The sequence below is a fragment of the Salvelinus alpinus genome, chromosome 18, assembly GCF_045679555.1.
Source record: "Salvelinus alpinus chromosome 18, SLU_Salpinus.1, whole genome shotgun sequence".
In the NCBI taxonomy this organism is placed as follows: Eukaryota; Metazoa; Chordata; class Actinopteri; order Salmoniformes; family Salmonidae; genus Salvelinus; species Salvelinus alpinus.
Genome location: NC_092103.1, coordinates 2,639,930 through 2,657,271, shown reverse-complemented (window position 1 = coordinate 2,657,271; position 17,342 = coordinate 2,639,930). Strand labels below are relative to the sequence as shown.

At 45.4% G+C, this 17,342-nt stretch overlaps 1 protein-coding gene across 1 annotated transcript in view; it reads left to right on the top strand.

Moving 5' to 3' along the window:
• Positions 1-17,342, top strand: part of LOC139544610 (pappalysin-1-like) — a 96,355-nt gene that overhangs the window by 66,583 nt on the left and 12,430 nt on the right. The window contains exons 11-14 of the mRNA XM_071351938.1: positions 2,051-2,158; positions 2,366-2,501; positions 2,656-2,869; positions 12,266-12,434. Of these exons, the coding sequence (XP_071208039.1) occupies positions 2,051-2,158; positions 2,366-2,501; positions 2,656-2,869; positions 12,266-12,434 (627 nt within the window). The remainder of the gene's footprint in view (positions 1-2,050; positions 2,159-2,365; positions 2,502-2,655; positions 2,870-12,265; positions 12,435-17,342) is intronic.

Below are 17,342 nucleotides of genomic sequence, written 5' to 3'. Positions count from 1 at the left end.
CAAATGAATGACCAATCTTACTTGGACTAGTCTGACTCTTGCCATTGTACAGGAGGAGGCTGGGGAGTAACAGAACTTTGGAGGCTGATGAACTCTCCTACCGGCATTGCTCTTTATAGGTGTTTGCTAGAGGGCAAGCTTGACGTGCAATTACAGTGTGCTAGCTCTGTCTGTCGAAAACTGCGGGGTGTTATAAAAACACAGAGGGGGGTGGGGGACGACGACTCAGTGCTACCTGTGTTTACATAAATAAGTCATTGGTTGGCTGTCACCTGTGCAATATTCACTCGCCGCTTCAGTCTGCAGTAGGGTGAGGAGCCATAGCAACTCTCAACACAAGACATCAGCAGTACCCCAGTGCATTGAGAGGGAAGCACCATGAAGAATATCACCAAACAACAACAGATACCACAGGTAGCTGGGTCTTCGTCACCTCAGCTCCCTCCTCTGCCTATCCATACCTGTCACCTCGGCAGATCCAGGAGACAGATAGATTACTTCAAGAGCTTCTGGGTAGTTTCCACCACTGCGTCTGGTTCGTCTAGCTCTGGGTGGACGTCTCTGGTTACAGGTGTCTGATTTCACTGGCATCAGGCAACGGGCGAAACTGTCTGTCCTTGTGCCTGTGTCTGTACACTCTCCCCCCAGGTAGGCAGGTAGCCTGGCGGGTAGGAGCGTTGGGCCAGTAACCAAAAGGTTGCTGGATCGAATCCTGAGATGACAAAGTAAAAATATGTCATTCTGCCCCAGTAAACCCACTGTTCCCTGGGTGCGGATGACGTGGATGTCGATTAAGGCAGTCCCCCGCACCTCTCTGCTTCAGAGGGGTTGGGTTAAATGTGGAAGACACATTTCAGTGGAATGCATTCAGTTGTACAACTAACTAATGCAGGTATGCCTACCTTGGCTCATGGGTGGCACAGTGGTCTAAGGTACTGCATCTCAGTGCAAGAGGTTGCCACTACAGTCCCTGGTTCGATTCCAGGCTGTATCACATCCAGACGTGATAGGGAGTCCCGTAGTGCGGTGCACAATTGGCCCAGCGTCGTCCAGGTTTGGCTGGGGTAGGCGTCATTGTAAATAAGAATTTGTTCTTAACTGACTTGCCTAGTTAAATAAAGGTTAAAAATAATAATAATTAAATACCCCTTTCCCATTGCTATCTCTAACATGGTTCACCAGCTTCTACTGGTCACAGATAACCTCTCTCCTGTGAAGAGAGACAGAAAACAACACAAACAGCCTTCCATCTATGCCTGTCCCTAACTAAGCAGCCCTCATACAGAGGATGAAGTAGTGCTGTCAGATAGAGGCATGGAAGTGTTCAGGAGTTGACATCTGGCTCTCTGGTTCTGAGTCTGAAAAACATTAAAGATAGAAGCGTTAGAGGTGGGATGGATAGAGAGAGTGGAGAGATAGAGAGAGGGGATTGGGGAGAGAGAACAAACGAGTGGTGGAGTGAAAGATGAAAAGGAGTAATGGAGAGTGAGATATTTAGAGAGAAAGAAAGAGAGAGGAACTGAAGCGCCCCTCTCCCCAGACTGCCTGTTTTTTCACGCCGTTAACTTACTTAGCGTGTTACACTGCCCTTCCATGTGTGCCGTATCAACTCAGCCTTGTTTTCCCTACAACTTCCTCACACTATTACGTAACTCCAGGAATGGCCCTGTTGGCAGGGCTTTGAACACATCTCAACCTTCAAGGCAACAAAATAACACAAGAATCAGAAAAATACACTTTCGAATGATGCCAATTCACATTGATTTGGTTCATAATCTGAAAATGAACTATCTTGTTTCAGAAAAAGAAGCAAAGATTATCTGACATTATCAGAAACATTTTGTTTCCACGAAATGTGTGCAAATTCTATGTACAAATGTTGCAAAAAGATTTGGTGTCACTATGAATCTTAATTTCTCTCTCTGTCTCTCTGTCTCTCTGTCTCTCTGTCTCTCTGTCTCTCTGTGTCTCTGTGTCTCTGTCTCTCTGTCTCTCTGTGTCTCTGTGTCTCTCTGTCTCTCTGTCTCTGTCTCTCTGTGTGTGTTATCAGACATGCCAGTCCAAGGTGTTTGACCTGTCTGACGGGGTTTCCCAGTACGCCTGGTTCCCCTGCAGAGAGGCCCAGCAGTCCTCCTGGTACCCCCAGTACTGGCTCAAGGTAGGTCACAGGCCATAGGTTAGAGGTCAGGAGTCATGGGATATGGGTGGGCAAAGGCTGAGACTGACCCCTGTGGATTCAAATATTTATTTTGAAGATTTACGCAAAAGCTGAAGTTACATAAACATATCTCCAGTTAGTAATATACCCTATATGAATGTGTTGAGAGTTTAGGGCTCTAAATGTGAGTGTTCCCTTCTCACCCAGGCCTACTTTTCCCACCCCATGGTGGCTGCTGCTGTGATAATCCACCTAGCTGCAGACGGGACAGGCTACATCGACCAGACACAGTGCAACATCACCGTTCAACTGGTGGACACCAAGGAGGTCATCCACAGCTTAGGTCTGTAGATACAACCTATGGAACTGTGGAAGCGTGGAAAGATCTCTTAAGAATCCCACATGAGCTATTTCTCTAACTTCCCACATCCCTCTTGGTCCCTCCTTTCTCTGTCTCTCTCCTTCCCCCCATCCTTCTCCCTGTTCCCTCCTTCTAGGTGATTGGCGTCTGACTTGCAGGACCAACCCCCTGGTAATCCCAGTGAGCCATGACCTGAGCGTGGCCTTCTACCGCACCAAGGCCATCCTGGTCCAGTTCCGCTCCCACCTGGTGGCCATCTCTGGCGTGGGCCTGCGCTCCTTCCAGTTCTTTGACCCAATCACCATTAGCGGGTGCCAGAGCAACGAGATCTACAACCCCATGGGTCAAAGGTGAGGAGGGAGCTGGGGGGCGCAAGGGGAGACACACAAAAGGTCACTGTTATGCATGTAGAAGTAAACGTGTAGAGATTTTTTTTTAAATGAGCATGTGCATAACTGTGCATACGCACATTTGCATGCGCGAACACACACACACACACACATGGGTGCACACACACACAGGCCTCAGAATTTGTCAGGGGCTGTCATGAGAAATAGGGCCATTTGTGGCTTTTGTTGTTTGCCAGTGAAGCAAACGGGAAAAGCTAATTGGATGAAGAGGATTTAAGTATCTGCTCTCGATAGGAAGTTGTTTGATGCCACAAACAAAGACATGTTGCCCTCCTCAGAGTTGTCTTTGGCAATTCTTCGCTTTCCTATAGAGCAGAGAGGGGCAGCTGGCAGGCACTTTTGTAGGCCTGTGGATCAATTCACAAGATGCAAACACAAGGTGCAATCTTAAAAATGTGGTTGTGCATCAGCAGTTTTTCTCTTATGTCAGTCATTGACAGTCACTCAATTAGCCAGGTCAGCTATATTTTTTAGATTGGTAAGTTAGCCTAGCCAGCTATCTAAACTTGTAGTAATCATGGTCAAATTACTGACACTGCGTGCCCTCATGATGAATTCAGATTTTTTGTGGCCCCCACCCCATCAAAGTTGTCCAACTCTGCTATAGAAGATTTAAGTACTAAGTTCTGACGTAGTAGATTTACTTAGCAAACATTCTGGATGCTCTGTAGGCTATGCAAGCTCCAAAACCAACTAGCATGCCAGACCTGGAGCTCACTTCATTGTCATACACGTTTGAATCAACAGTTTATTAACACCATTGTAATAGATTACATGCAAGAAACAAAATCAGTCAACTATATCTCTCTTGCGAAACATATTTGATCTCAATGAGACTAAACCTGGGATGAATGAAGGGTCAAACCACTCTAAAAATGCACTAGTGCACTTTTCATGCTCTTCTGTTGGAGCGGTTGCGCTAAAGCGGTGTGCATCCCAAATTGCACACTATTCCCTACATAGTGCGCTATGGGCCCAGGTAAAAAAGTAGTGCACTATATAGGGAATAGGGTGGTCTTTGGGATGCAATCCTGGATTTTACTGTTCCAGTAGCAGAGCTTTGGTGGAAGGCTGGCGGTGGGAGTTTCCATGCCGACCCAGAGGAACAACGCATTCATTATTAATTAGTAATTGCTTACTATTACGGATCCTTCTATTGACATATTTGAGGTTTGTTGTGCTCAGCGGCAGCCATATCCAAAGTGTAAATATGATCTATTTGGCGGCTCCCTGCTTCAACAGCTCCCGCCTGAGCCTCTAGAAGGGATTTAGTGCAGGGAGTCTTAAGCTAGAGCATTTCTCCTCCTCTTACTCCTCATACTCCCTTACCTTCATTTCTCCTCCTCTTACTCCTCATACTCCCTTACCTTCATTTCTCCTCCTCTTACTCCTCATACTCCCTTACCTTCATTTCTCCTCCTCTTACTCCTCATACTCCCTTACCTTCATTTCTCCTCCTCTTACTCCTCATACTCCCTTACCTTCATTTCTCCTCCTCTTACTCCTCATACTCCCTTACCTTCATTTCTCCTCCTCTTACTCCTCATACTCCCTTACCTTCATTTCTCCTCCTCTTACTCCTCATACTCCCTTACCTTCATTTCTCCTCCTCTTACTCCTCATACTCCCTTACCTTCATTTGTCCTCCTCCTCATCCTATTCCCTATCCTCCTCTCTTCTCCTCCCTCTCCATCCTTTTCCCTTCATTCCTCTCCTTCCATCTCTCTTCGCTCCCTGCCTTCTCCCTCTTCTCCTCTGCTTCCTCTTCCCTCTCCTCTTCCTCCTCCTCTTTCATCCATGTTCTATTCTCCCCTCTTCTCCTACTCCCTCTACTTATCCCCTTCTCTTTGCTCTCTTCCCCCCTTTCCTCCTCTCTCTCTCCAGCCAAACAGCCGATTTCCCGTAATAATTCTACCTCTACACAACAAAGTCCCTTATTCCCTAAGTTGTTAACAACACGAGCTATTAACGTGTCCCGGCTTTATGTTCCACACTCTTGTTTTTTTTCCTTCTCTCTCTTCCTTCCCTTCATCATCCCTTCTTTCAAATGTGAAGATTTGAGGGGTAATGGCAGATTATTGGACTGCAAGTGTGGAGGCTCTAGAGTCTTTCTCTACATTTGTCCTCGTCTCCAGTGAAGGTACAGATTTTGAGTGATGGGACACTCGTCATAGCCCCTTCTAGTAGTCTTCAGACTATTGATCATTTTTCAAGTGTTAAAAAATTATCCAGGAGACGGAGCTGAAACCACACCTATAACTTAATACATACCTTATGGTTCATGTACTGTATAGTGGCATGAAAACAACTCAGTGTTAAGCTGTCTATAAAGCCTGTTTCTTTCCACCTACTTAGCGAAGGATCCTAAAATGTTAACACTGTAGCTCAAGCAGGGAGTTTGGTTTTGTTGTGAGTGTCGGTTTGTGTTTGCTCTGCCTTCTCTCTACACGTTTAGAGGTTCATGTTAGGCTTTCAGAGTTTGTTGTTGAGGTGGAAGGAGAGAGACAGAGGGGAAGAGAGAGGGAGAAAAGCACTACATTTACATTTTAGCAGATGCTCTTATCCAGGGCGACTTACAGGAGCAATAAGGGTTAAGTACCTTGCTCAAGGGCACTTCGGCATATATTTCTTTACTGGCCCAACACTTTTAACCTGTAAACTACCTGCCACCCACTAGAGGGATTAGGTTTGTGAGAGGGAGATAGAGAACGATAGAGGTACCGAAAAGACGACAGATAGTAAGAGAGAGAAGAGGATATATGATGCAGAGAAATATAGAGAGACCAATACATTTTGAGAGAGAGAAGAGAGAGAGAGAAGAGAGAGAGAGAAGAGAGAGAGAGAAGAGAGAGAGAGAGAGAAGAGAGAGAGAGAAGAGAGAGAGAGAGAAGAGAGAGAGAGAGAAGAGAGATGAAGATAGAGAGAGAAAAGAGAGAGAGAAGAGTGATAGAGAAGAGAGATAGAGAAGAGAGAGAGAGAAGATATAGAGAGAGATAGAGAAGAGAGAGAAGATAGAGAGAAAAGAGAGAGAGAAGAGAGATAGAGAAGAGAGAGAGAGAAGAGAGAGAGAGGAAGGAAGCAACAACCTTTCCCTTCCCACATACCCCCACAGAAACAACTATGACAAAGTGAAAAACAAAAACGGAGTACAGCTCCTGAGGCTCTGTCGAACACTGGGTCTGTACATAGTCAATGGCAGGCTGAGAGGAGACTCTTTTGGTAGGTACACCTACAGCTCATCCCTTGGCAGCAGCACTGTAGACTACTTCCTCACCGACCTAAACCCAGAGTCTCTCAGAGCCTTCACAGTCAGCCCACTAACACCTCTCTCAGACCACAGTAAAATTACAGTGTATCTGAGAAGAGCAGAACCCAACCATGAAGCATCACGGCCCAATAAATTACATGGTACTAAACAAGCCTATAGATGGAGTGCAAACAGTACAGACATCTACCAAAAAGCAATTAGTAGCCAAAAAATACAATCTCTCCTGGACAACTTTTTAGCCTTAACATTCTCCTTCAGCAATGAAGGTGTAAATTTGGCCGTTAGGAACATAAACTTTATATTTGACAAATTAGCCTCCTGGCTAATCTAAAGAAGCATAAGAGCAAACCAAAAATAACAGATAATGAAAAATGGTTTGATAATGATTGCAAAAATCTAAGAAAGTCATTGAGAAATATATCTAATCAAAAACACAGAGAACCAGACAACAAAAATATACGCCTTCAATATGGGGAAACACTGAAGCAATACAAACGCACCCTAAGAACAAAAAAGGAACGTCACATTAGAAATCAGCTGGTTGGAATTGAGGAATCCATAGAATCAAACCACTTCTGGGAGAATTGGAATAAATTAAACAAACCTCATCATGAAGAATTGGCTATCCAAAATGGGGATATGTGGAGAAATCACTTTGCAAACCTCTACAGCAATATAACAAAGAGCCCAGAACAAAAAGATATACAAGAAAAATTACAAATCCTTGAATTAGCAGTCAAAGACTATCAGAATCCTGTAGATACCCCAATTACAGAAGAAGAATTATTGGAAAAACTATGCAATCTCCAACCCAAAAAGGCCTGTGGTGCTGATGGTATTTTAAATGAAATGATCAAATATACAGACCACAAATTCAAATTGGCTATACTCAAACTCTTCAACATTATCCTCACTGCAGGTATTTTCCCCGATATTTGGAACCAGGGATTGATCACACCAATCTATAAAAATGGAGACAAATTTGACCCAAATAATTACAGAGGAATTTGCGTTAACAGCAACTTGGGGAAAATTCTCTGCAGTATTATAAATAGCAGACTACATCATTTCCTTGACGAACACAACGTCCTGAGCAGAAGCCAGATTGGATTTCTAAAAAATTATCGTACAACGGACCACATTTACACCCTCCACACTCTAATTGATAAACAAGTTAACCAAAACAAAGGCAAAATCTACTCGTGTTTTGTAGATTTCAAGAAAGCATTTGATTCAATTTGGCACGAAGGTCTTTTTTATAAACTAATAGAAAGTGGTATTGGAGGGAAAACATATGATTTTATTAAATCAATGTACACTAAAAACAAATGTGCGGTTAAAATTGGCAACAAGCAAACAGACTTCTTCTCTCAGGGGCGGGGAGTGAAACAGGGCTGCCCAATAAGTCCAACATTATTTAACATCTACATTAATGAATTGGCAAAAACATTAGAAGAATCGGCAGCATCTGGTATCACCCTACACAACACTGAAATCAAGTGTCTGCTGTACGCAGATGACCTGGTGCTGCTGTCTCCCACTAAAGAGGGGTTACAGCAGCACCTAGATCGTCTTCACAGGTTCTGTCAGACCTGGGCTCTGACCGTTAACCTAAAAAAAACAAATATAATGATATTCCAAAAAAGGTCGGGAAATAAGGATGACAAATATAAATTCTATTTGGACACAGTTCTATTAGAACACACCAAAAACTACACATATCTAGGACTAAATATCAGCAACACAGGTAGCTTTCACATGGCTGTGAATGAGCTGAGAGACAAAGCAAGAAGAGCATTCTATGCCATTAAAAGGAACATCAAAATTGAAATTCCAATTAGAATCTGGCTCAAAATTTTTCAATCAGTTATAGAACCAATTGCTCTATATGGCAGTGAAGTATGGGGTCCACTGTCTAATAATGAATTCACCAAATGGGACAAACATCCAATTGAAATATTGCATGCAGAGTTTTGCAAGACTGTATTGCAAGTACAAAGAAAAACTCCAAATAACGCATGTAGGGCAGAATTGGGCCAATACCCCCTCCTCATTCGAATAGAAAAAAGAGCCATCAAATTTTACAACCATCTAAAAACAAGTGACCCCAAAACATTCCATCACACAGCTCTACAATGTCAAGAGATGAAACCAGAGAAGAGTCCCCTCAGCCAGCTGGTTCTGAGGCTCAGTTCACCAACCCAAACCAACCCCATAGAGCCTCGGGACAGCCCTCAGAAAATCTGGCCCAACCAAATCATCACAAAACAAAAATAAAAATATATAACCTATTGGAAAGACACCACAAAAAATCAAAGTAAACTTCAATGCTATTTGGCTCTAAACAGACAGTACATGGTGGCAGACTATCTGACCAAAAACTGAGGAAAACATTGACTAGGTACAGACTCAGTGAGCACAGTCTGGCTATAGAGACCGGTCGTCACAGACAAACCTGGCTGCCCAGAGAGGACAGGCTGTGCTCACTCTGCTCCAGGGGAGAGGTAGAGACAGAGGTACATTTCCTACTACACTGTGACAAATACTCAGACCTAAGAGCATATTTCTTTCCCAAAATTATAACTCAATACAAAGAATTTGAAACTATAAAAGATGAAGATAAAATCTAATATTTATTGGGTGAAAAGCCAAAATGTGCAGTTTTGGCAGCCAAATATGTGTCCTCCTGCCACAACCTGAGGGACAGCCAGTGAAAAATGCAAAGTAATGTTGATAATATTTCCCATTTAGCTTAGTTTTGTTTTGTCTTTCATACCAGGTCATATGTCTTCTCAAGTCATATTGACACTGGTCTACTACCATTGATTTAATGTATTGTTGTTCTGATTAATATTGTTGTTGTAGTTGTTGTTAATGGTAATCCCATGTCCACTACTACTATTATTATTACTGTTGGTCCCACCATTTATTTATATATAAATATATATTTTTTTTATTTTTCGATATGTATACTTTGACAATGTAAGTAATAATGAACTTGCCATGTCAATAAAGTCAATTGAATTGAAAAAAAAAAAATTTAATTGAGAGAAGATATAGAGAGAGAGAGAAAAGAGAGAGAAGATAGAGAAAAGAGAGAGAGAGAAGAGAGATAGAGAAGAGAGAGAGAGAAGATATAGAGAGAGAAGAGAGAGAGAAGAGAGAGAGAAGAGAAAGAGAGAAGAGAGAGAGAGGTTCCAGTCATGTAGAACAGTAGAGTTTAATCATACGTCCTCAGCTGTGCTTTTTTTCTAATGTCCTCTCGCCTCTGCGTCCCAAATGGCACCCTTGAGGTGGCAGTGTGTTATGGCAGTGTGGTTATTGAGACAGTGTGGTTGTGGTTGTTGAGACAGTGTGATTGTGGTTGTTGAGACAGTGTGATTGTGGTTGTTGAGACATTGTGGTTGTGGTTGTTGAGACAGTGTGATTGTGGTTGTTGAGACAGTGTGATTGTGGTTGTTGAGACATTGTGATTGTGGTTGTGTTGAGACAGTGTGATTGTGGTTGTTGAGACATTGTGGTTGTGGTTGTTGAGACAGTGTGATTGTGGTTGTGTTGAGACAGTGTGATTGTGGTTGTTGAGACATTGTGGTTGTGGTTGTTGAGACAGTGTGGTTGTGTGCGTGCTGAGACAGTGTGGTTGTGTTGAGACAGTGTGTTGTGGTTGTGTGTGTGTGTGTTGAGACAGTGTGGTTGTGGTTGTGTTGAGACAGTGTGGTTGTGTGTGTGTTGAGACAGTGTGGTTGTTTGTGTGTTGAGACAGTGTGGGTGTGTGTGTTGAGACAGTGTGGTTGTGTTGAGACAGTGTGGTTGTGTGTGTGTTGAGACAGTGTGGTTGTCTGTGTGTTGAGACAGTGTGGTTGTCTGTGTGTTGAGACAGTGTGGGTGTGTGTGTTGAGACAGTGTGGTTGTGTTGAGACAGTGTGATTGTGGATTTGTTGAGACAGTGTGTGTGTGTGTGTTGAGACTGTGTTTGTGTGTGTGTTGAGACTGTGGTTGTGTGTGTGTTGACACTGGGGTTGTGTGTGTGTGTGTTGAGACAGTGTGGTTGTGGTTGTGTGTGTGTTGAGACAGTGTGATTGTGGTTGTGTTGAGACAGTGTAGTTGTGTTGAGACAGTGTGGCTGTGTGTTGAGACAGTGGGGTTGTGTTGAGACAGGGTGGCTGTGTGTTGAGACAGTGGGTTTGTGTTGAGACAGTGTGGCTGTGTGTTGAGACAGTGGGGTTGTGTTGAGACAGTGTGGCTGTGTGTTGAGACAGTGGGGTTGTGTTGAGACAGTGTGGTTGTGGCTGTGTGTTGAGACAGTGGGGTTGTGTTGAGACAGTGTGGTTGTGTTTGTGTTGAGACAGTGTAGTTGTCTGTGTGTGTTTAGACAGAGTGGTTGTGTTGAGACAGTGTGGTTGTGGTTGTGTTGAGACTGTAGTTGTGTGTGTGTGTGTTGAGACGGTTGTGGTTGTATGTGTGTGTGTGTGTGTTGAGACAGTGTGGTTGTGTGTGTGTGTGTGTGTGTGTGTGTGTGTGTGTGTGTGTGTGTGTGTGTGTGTGTGTGTGTGTGTGTGTGTGTGTGTGTGTGTGTGTTGAGACGGTTGTGGTTGTATGTGTGTGTGTGTGTGTGTGTGTGTGTGTTGAGACAGTGTGGTTGTGGTTTTGTTGAGACAGTGTGGTTGTGTGTGAGTTGAGACAGTGTGGTTGTGTTTAGACAGAGTGGTTGTGGTTGTGTTGAGACAGTGTGGTTGTGTGTTTGTTGAGACAGTGTGGTTGTGTGTGTGTTGAGACAGTGTGGTTGTGTGTGTGTGTGTGTGTTGAGACGGTTGTGGTTGTGTGTGTGTGTGTGTGTGTGTGTGTGTGTGTGTGTGTGTGTGTGTGTGTGTGTGTGTGTGTGTGTGTGTGTGTGTGTGTGTTGAGACAGTGTGGTTGTGGTTTTGTTGAGACAGTGTGGTTGTGTGTGAGTTGAGACAGTGTGGTTGTGTTTAGACAGAGTGGTTGTGGTTGTGTTGAGACAGTGTGGTTGTGTTGAGACATTGTGGTTGTGTGTTTGTTGAGACAGTGTGGTTGTGTGTGTGTTGAGACATTGTGGTTGTGTGTGAGTTCAGACAGTGTGGTTGTGTTTAGAGAGAGTGGCTGTGGTTGTGTTGAGACAGTGTGGTTGTGTTAAGATAGTGTGATTGTGTTGAGACAGTGTGGTTGTGGTTGTGTTGAGACAGTGTGGTTGTGTTTAGAGAGAGTGGCTGTGGTTGTGTTGAGACAGTGTGGTTGTGGTTGTGTTGAGACAGTGTGGTTGTGTTAAGACAGTGTGGTTGTGGTTGTGTTGAGACAGTGTGGTTGTGTTTAGACAGAGTGGTTGTGGTTGTGTTGAGACAGTGTGGTTGTTTTTAGACAGTGTGGTTGTGGTTGTGTTGAGACAGTGTGGTTGTGTGTTTGTTGAGACAGTGTGGTTGTGTGTGTGTTGAGACAGTGTGGTTGTGGTTGTGTTGAGACAGTGTGGTTGTGTGTGTGTTGAGACAGTGTGGTTGTGTGTGTGTTGAGACAGTGTGGTTGTGGTTGTGTTGAGACAGTGTGGTTGTGGTTGTGTTGAGACAGTGTGGTTGTGGTTGTGTTGAGACAGTGTGGTTGTGTGTGTTGAGACAGTGTGGTTGTGGTTGTGTTGAGACAGTGTGGTTGTGTTTAGACAGAGTGGTTGTGGTTGTGTTGAGACAGTGTGGTTGTTTTGAGACAGTGTGGTTGTGGTTGTGTTGAGACAGTGTGGTTGTGTGTGTGTTAAGACAGTGTGGTTGTGTGTTTGTTGAGACAGTGTGGTTGTGTGTGTGTTGAGACAGTGTGGTTGTGGTTGTGTTTGTACTTTATATTGTACTGTATGGGTGTTCTACCCACTGTGAATTTAAGTTGGCTGTGGATGTAGCTACACTGTGATCCTGTTTCTTCTTTGTATGTTCTTCCCTGCTCTAGTTGTATCATATATACTGTACATCATACCCCGTATGGGCAGTATATATTTAGCTACTATGTTTATGATTATACTGGTACTAAATAATTCACCCATGTGTTTGTGTGTACCCCTCCTTCTCTAGTTGTGTCCATTACTCATGTGAGGCCATCGACTGCCAGGAGCCGCTGATCCGCAATGCAGAGCTCAAGTGCAGCAGTCTGGGCTTCTTCAACGGAGCTCGCTGCACCATCACCTGCAACTCTGGCTACGTCCTGCAGGTCCACAGAGACGATGACATCATCAAGACCCAGGTATACACACATTCATGGCAGACACACACACACACACACACACACACACACACACACACACACACACACACACACACACACACACACACACACACACACACACACACACACACACACACACACACACACACACACACACACACACACACTAGCCATATTCTTCACCTGCAACAGAAGCTTGGCAGTGTAAACCCACTGGGAGGATGACATCATGTCAAGCCCAGGTAGCTAGCTAGGCGCGTCCTCCTTCCTTCCTTCTCCCTGCTTCATGCACACACACACACACACACACACACACACACACACACACACACACACACACACACACACACACACACACACACACACACACACACACACACACACACACACACACACACACACACACACACACACACACACACACACACACACACAGATGGACAAAGGCACATGAACGTTCACATGTATACACACACACACATACGCGCATACTCGCACACAGACACACACACTATATATGTTTAGTCTTTCTGCGCTGCACCATCACCTGCAACAATGGCTATGTGTTTCTGCTCCACTGGGACGATGACATCACTAGGTACTCTCTGCTCACTGCGGCCCCCTCCCTCCTTCACTCCCCCCCTCCCCACTCACACAGTGAAGTCATGCTCACGGAGCACAGATACAACACCTACACAGCACTGTGCAGATACTCCATGTCTTTCTAACGTCTGTATGTGTATGTATTTTAATGGATATGTATGTGGTGTTTTCTGAGATGAATTACACTGCAGCTACTTTTCATTACGACACTGTGTAGCGGGCAAGAAAAAAGTTACCCCATGACATACGTGTTAACATTTCTCACATTACTGGAGAAAGAGCTTTTTGGTAACCAAGACGTCTCAGCATCCACTTCATGTAGTATCAACCCCCACACACCAGACACTCAACAGATGAGGAGCACAGACATTGGCACACAAAACACTAAAACACAGAAGCATGCAGACACACAAACCAGCCCAAACAAACAAGTTAGTTCACAGGCACACAGTCAACACATTCACTCCCACAGAGGGCTCTTAGTTAGTTCACAGCCACACAGTCAACCCATTCACTCCCACAGAGGGCTCTTAGTTAGTTCACAGTCACACAGTCAACCCATTCACTCCCACAGAGGGCTCTTAGTTAGTTCACAGCCACACAGTCAACCCATTCAGTCCCACAGAGGGCTCTTAGTTAGTTCACAGTCAACCCATTCACTCCCACAGAGGGCTCTTAGTTAGTTCACAGCCACACAGTCAACCCATTCACTCCCACAGAGGGCTCTTAGTTAGTTCACAGTCACACAGTCAACCCATTCATTCCCACAGAGGGCTCTTAGTTAGTTCACAGCCACACAGTCAACCCATTCACTCCCACAGAGGGCTCTTAGTTAGTTCACAGTCAACCCATTCACTCCCACAGAGGGCTCTTAGTTAGTTCACAGTCACACATTCAACCCATTCACTCCCACAGAGGGCTCTTAGTTAGTTCACAGCCACACAGTCAACCCATTCACTCCCACCGAGGGCTCTTAGTTAGTTCACAGTCAACCCATTCACTCCCACAGAGGGCTCTTAATTAGTTCACAGTCACACAGTCAACCCATTCACTCCCACAGAGGGCTCTTAGTTAGTTCACAGCCACACAGTCAACCCATTCACTCCCACAGAGGGCTCTTAGTTAGTTCACAGTCACACAGTCAACCCATTCACTCCCACAGAGGGCTCTTAGTTAAGCCACAGTCAACCCATTCACTCCCACAGAGGGCTCTTAGTTAGTTCACAGCCACACAGTCAACCCATTCACTCCCACAGAGGGCTCTTAGTTAGTTCACAGTCACACAGTCAACCCATTCATTCCCACAGAGGGCTCTTAGTTAGTTCACAGCCACACAGTCAACCCATTCACTCCCACAGAGGGCTCTTAGTTAGTTCACAGTCAACCCATTCACTCCCACAGAGGGCTCTTAGTTAGTTCACAGTCACACAGTCAACCCATTCACTCCCACAGAGGGCTCTTAGTTAGTTCACAGTCACACATTCAACCCATTCACTCCCACAGAGGGCTCTTAGTTAGTTCACAGCCACACAGTCAACCCATTCACTCCCACCGAGGGCTCTTAGTTAGTTCACAGTCAACCCATTCACTCCCACAGAGGGCTCTTAGTTAGTTCACAGTCAACCCATTCACTCCCACAGAGGGCTCTTAGTTAGTTCACAGCCACACAGTCAACCCATTCACTCCCACAGAGGGCTCTTAGTTAGTTCACAGTCACACAGTCAACCGATTCACTCCCACAGAGGGCTCTTAGTTAGTTCACAGTCACTCAGTCAACCCATTCACTCCCACAGAGGGCTCTTAGTTAGTTCACAGGCAACCCATTCACTCCCACAGAGGGCTCTTAGTTAGTTTACAGCCCCACAGTCAACCCATTCACTCCCACAGAGGGCTCTTAGTTAGTTCACAGTCACACAGTCAACCCATTCACTCCCACAGAGGGCTCTTAGTTAGTTCACAGTCACACATTCAACCCATTCACTCCCACAGAGGGCTCTTAGTTAGTTCACAGCCACATAGTCAACCCATTCACTCCCACCGAGGGCTCTTAGTTAGTTCACAGCCACACAGTCAACCCATTCACTCCCACAGAGGGCTCTTAGTTAGTTCACAGTCAACCCATTCACTCCCACAGAGGGCTCTTAGTTAGTTCACAGTCACACAGTCAACCCATTCACTCCCACAGAGGGCTCTTATTTAGTTCACAGTCACACAGTCAACCCATTCACTCCCACAGAGGGCTCTTAGTTAGTTTACAGTCACACAGTCAACCCATTCACTCCCACAGAGGGCTCTTAGTTAGTTCACAGTCACACAGTCAACCCATTCACTCCCACAGAGGGCTCTTAGTTAGTTTACAGTCAACCCATTCACTCCCACAGAGGGCTCTTAGTTAGTTCACAGCCACACAGTCAACCCATTCACTCCCACAGAGGGCTCTTAGTTAGTTCACAGCCACACAGTCAACCCATTCACTCCCACAGAGGGCTCTTAGTTAGTTCACAGCCACACAGTCAACCCATTCACTCCCACAGAGGGCTCTTAGTTAGTTCATAGTCTACCTATTCACTCCCACAGAGGGCTCTTAGTTAGTTCACAGTCAACCCATTCACTCCCACAGAGGGCTCTTAGTTAGTTCACAGTCAACCCATTCACTCCCACAGAGGGCTCTTAGTTAGTTCACAGTCAACCCATTCACTCCCACAGAGGGCTCTTAGTTAGTTCACAGTCAACCCATTCAGTCCCACAGAGGGCTCTTAGTTAGTTCACAGTCAACCCATTCACTCCCACAGAGGGCTCTTAGTTAGTTCACAGTCACACAGTCAACCCATTCACTCCCACAGAGGGCTCTTAGTTAGTTCACAGCCACACAGTCAACCCATTCAGTCCCACAGAGGGCTCTTAGTTAGTTCACAGTCAACCCATTCACTCCCACAGAGGGCTCTTAGTTAGTTCACAGTCAATCCATTCACTCCCACAGAGGGCTCTTAGTTAGTTCACAGCCACACAGTCAACCCATTCAGTCCCACAGAGGGCTCTTAGTTAGTTCACAGTCACACAGTCAACCCATTCACTCCCACAGAGGGCTCTTAGTTAGTTCACAGTCACACAGTCAACCCATTCATTCCCACAGAGGGCTCTTAGTTAGTTCACAGCCACACAGTCAACCCATTCACTCCCACAGAGGGCTCTTAGTTAGTTCACAGTCAACCCATTCACTCCCACAGAGGGCTCTTAGTTAGTTCACAGTCACACAGTCAACCCATTCACTCCCACAGAGGGCTCTTAGTTAGTTCACAGTCACACATTCAACCCATTCACTCCCACAGAGGGCTCTTAGTTAGTTCACAGCCACACAGTCAACCCATTCACTCCCACAGAGGGCTCTTAGTTAGTTCACAGTCACACAGTCAACCCATTCATTCCCACAGAGGGCTCTTAGTTAGTTCACAGCCACACAGTCAACCCATTCACTCCCACAGAGGGCTCTTAGTTAGTTCACAGTCAACCCATTCACTCCCACAGAGGGCTCTTAGTTAGTTCACAGCCACACAGTCAACCCATTCAGTCCCACAGAGGGCTCTTAGTTAGTTCACAGTCAACCCATTCACTCCCACAGAGGGCTCTTAGTTAGTTCACAGCCACACAGTCAACCCATTCACTCCCACAGAGGGCTCTTAGTTAGTTCACAGTCACACAGTCAACCCATTCATTCCCACAGAGGGCTCTTAGTTAGTTCACAGCCACACAGTCAACCCATTCACTCCCACAGAGGGCTCTTAGTTAGTTCACAGTCAACCCATTCACTCCCACAGAGGGCTCTTAGTTAGTTCACAGTCACACATTCAACCCATTCACTCCCACAGAGGGCTCTTAGTTAGTTCACAGCCACACAGTCAACCCATTCACTCCCACCGAGGGCTCTTAGTTAGTTCACAGTCAACCCATTCACTCCCACAGAGGGCTCTTAATTAGTTCACAGTCACACAGTCAACCCATTCACTCCCACAGAGGGCTCTTAGTTAGTTCACAGCCACACAGTCAACCCATTCACTCCCACAGAGGGCTCTTAGTTAGTTCACAGTCACACAGTCAACCCATTCACTCCCACAGAGGGCTCTTAGTTAGTTCACAGTCAACCCATTCACTCCCACAGAGGGCTCTTAGTTAGTTCACAGTCACACAGTCAACCCATTCACTCCCACAGAGGGCTCTTAGTTAGTTCACAGCCACACAGTCAACCCATTCACTCCCACAGAGGGCTCTTAGTTAGTTCACAGTCACACAGTCAACCGATTCACTCCCACAGAGGGCTCTTAGTTA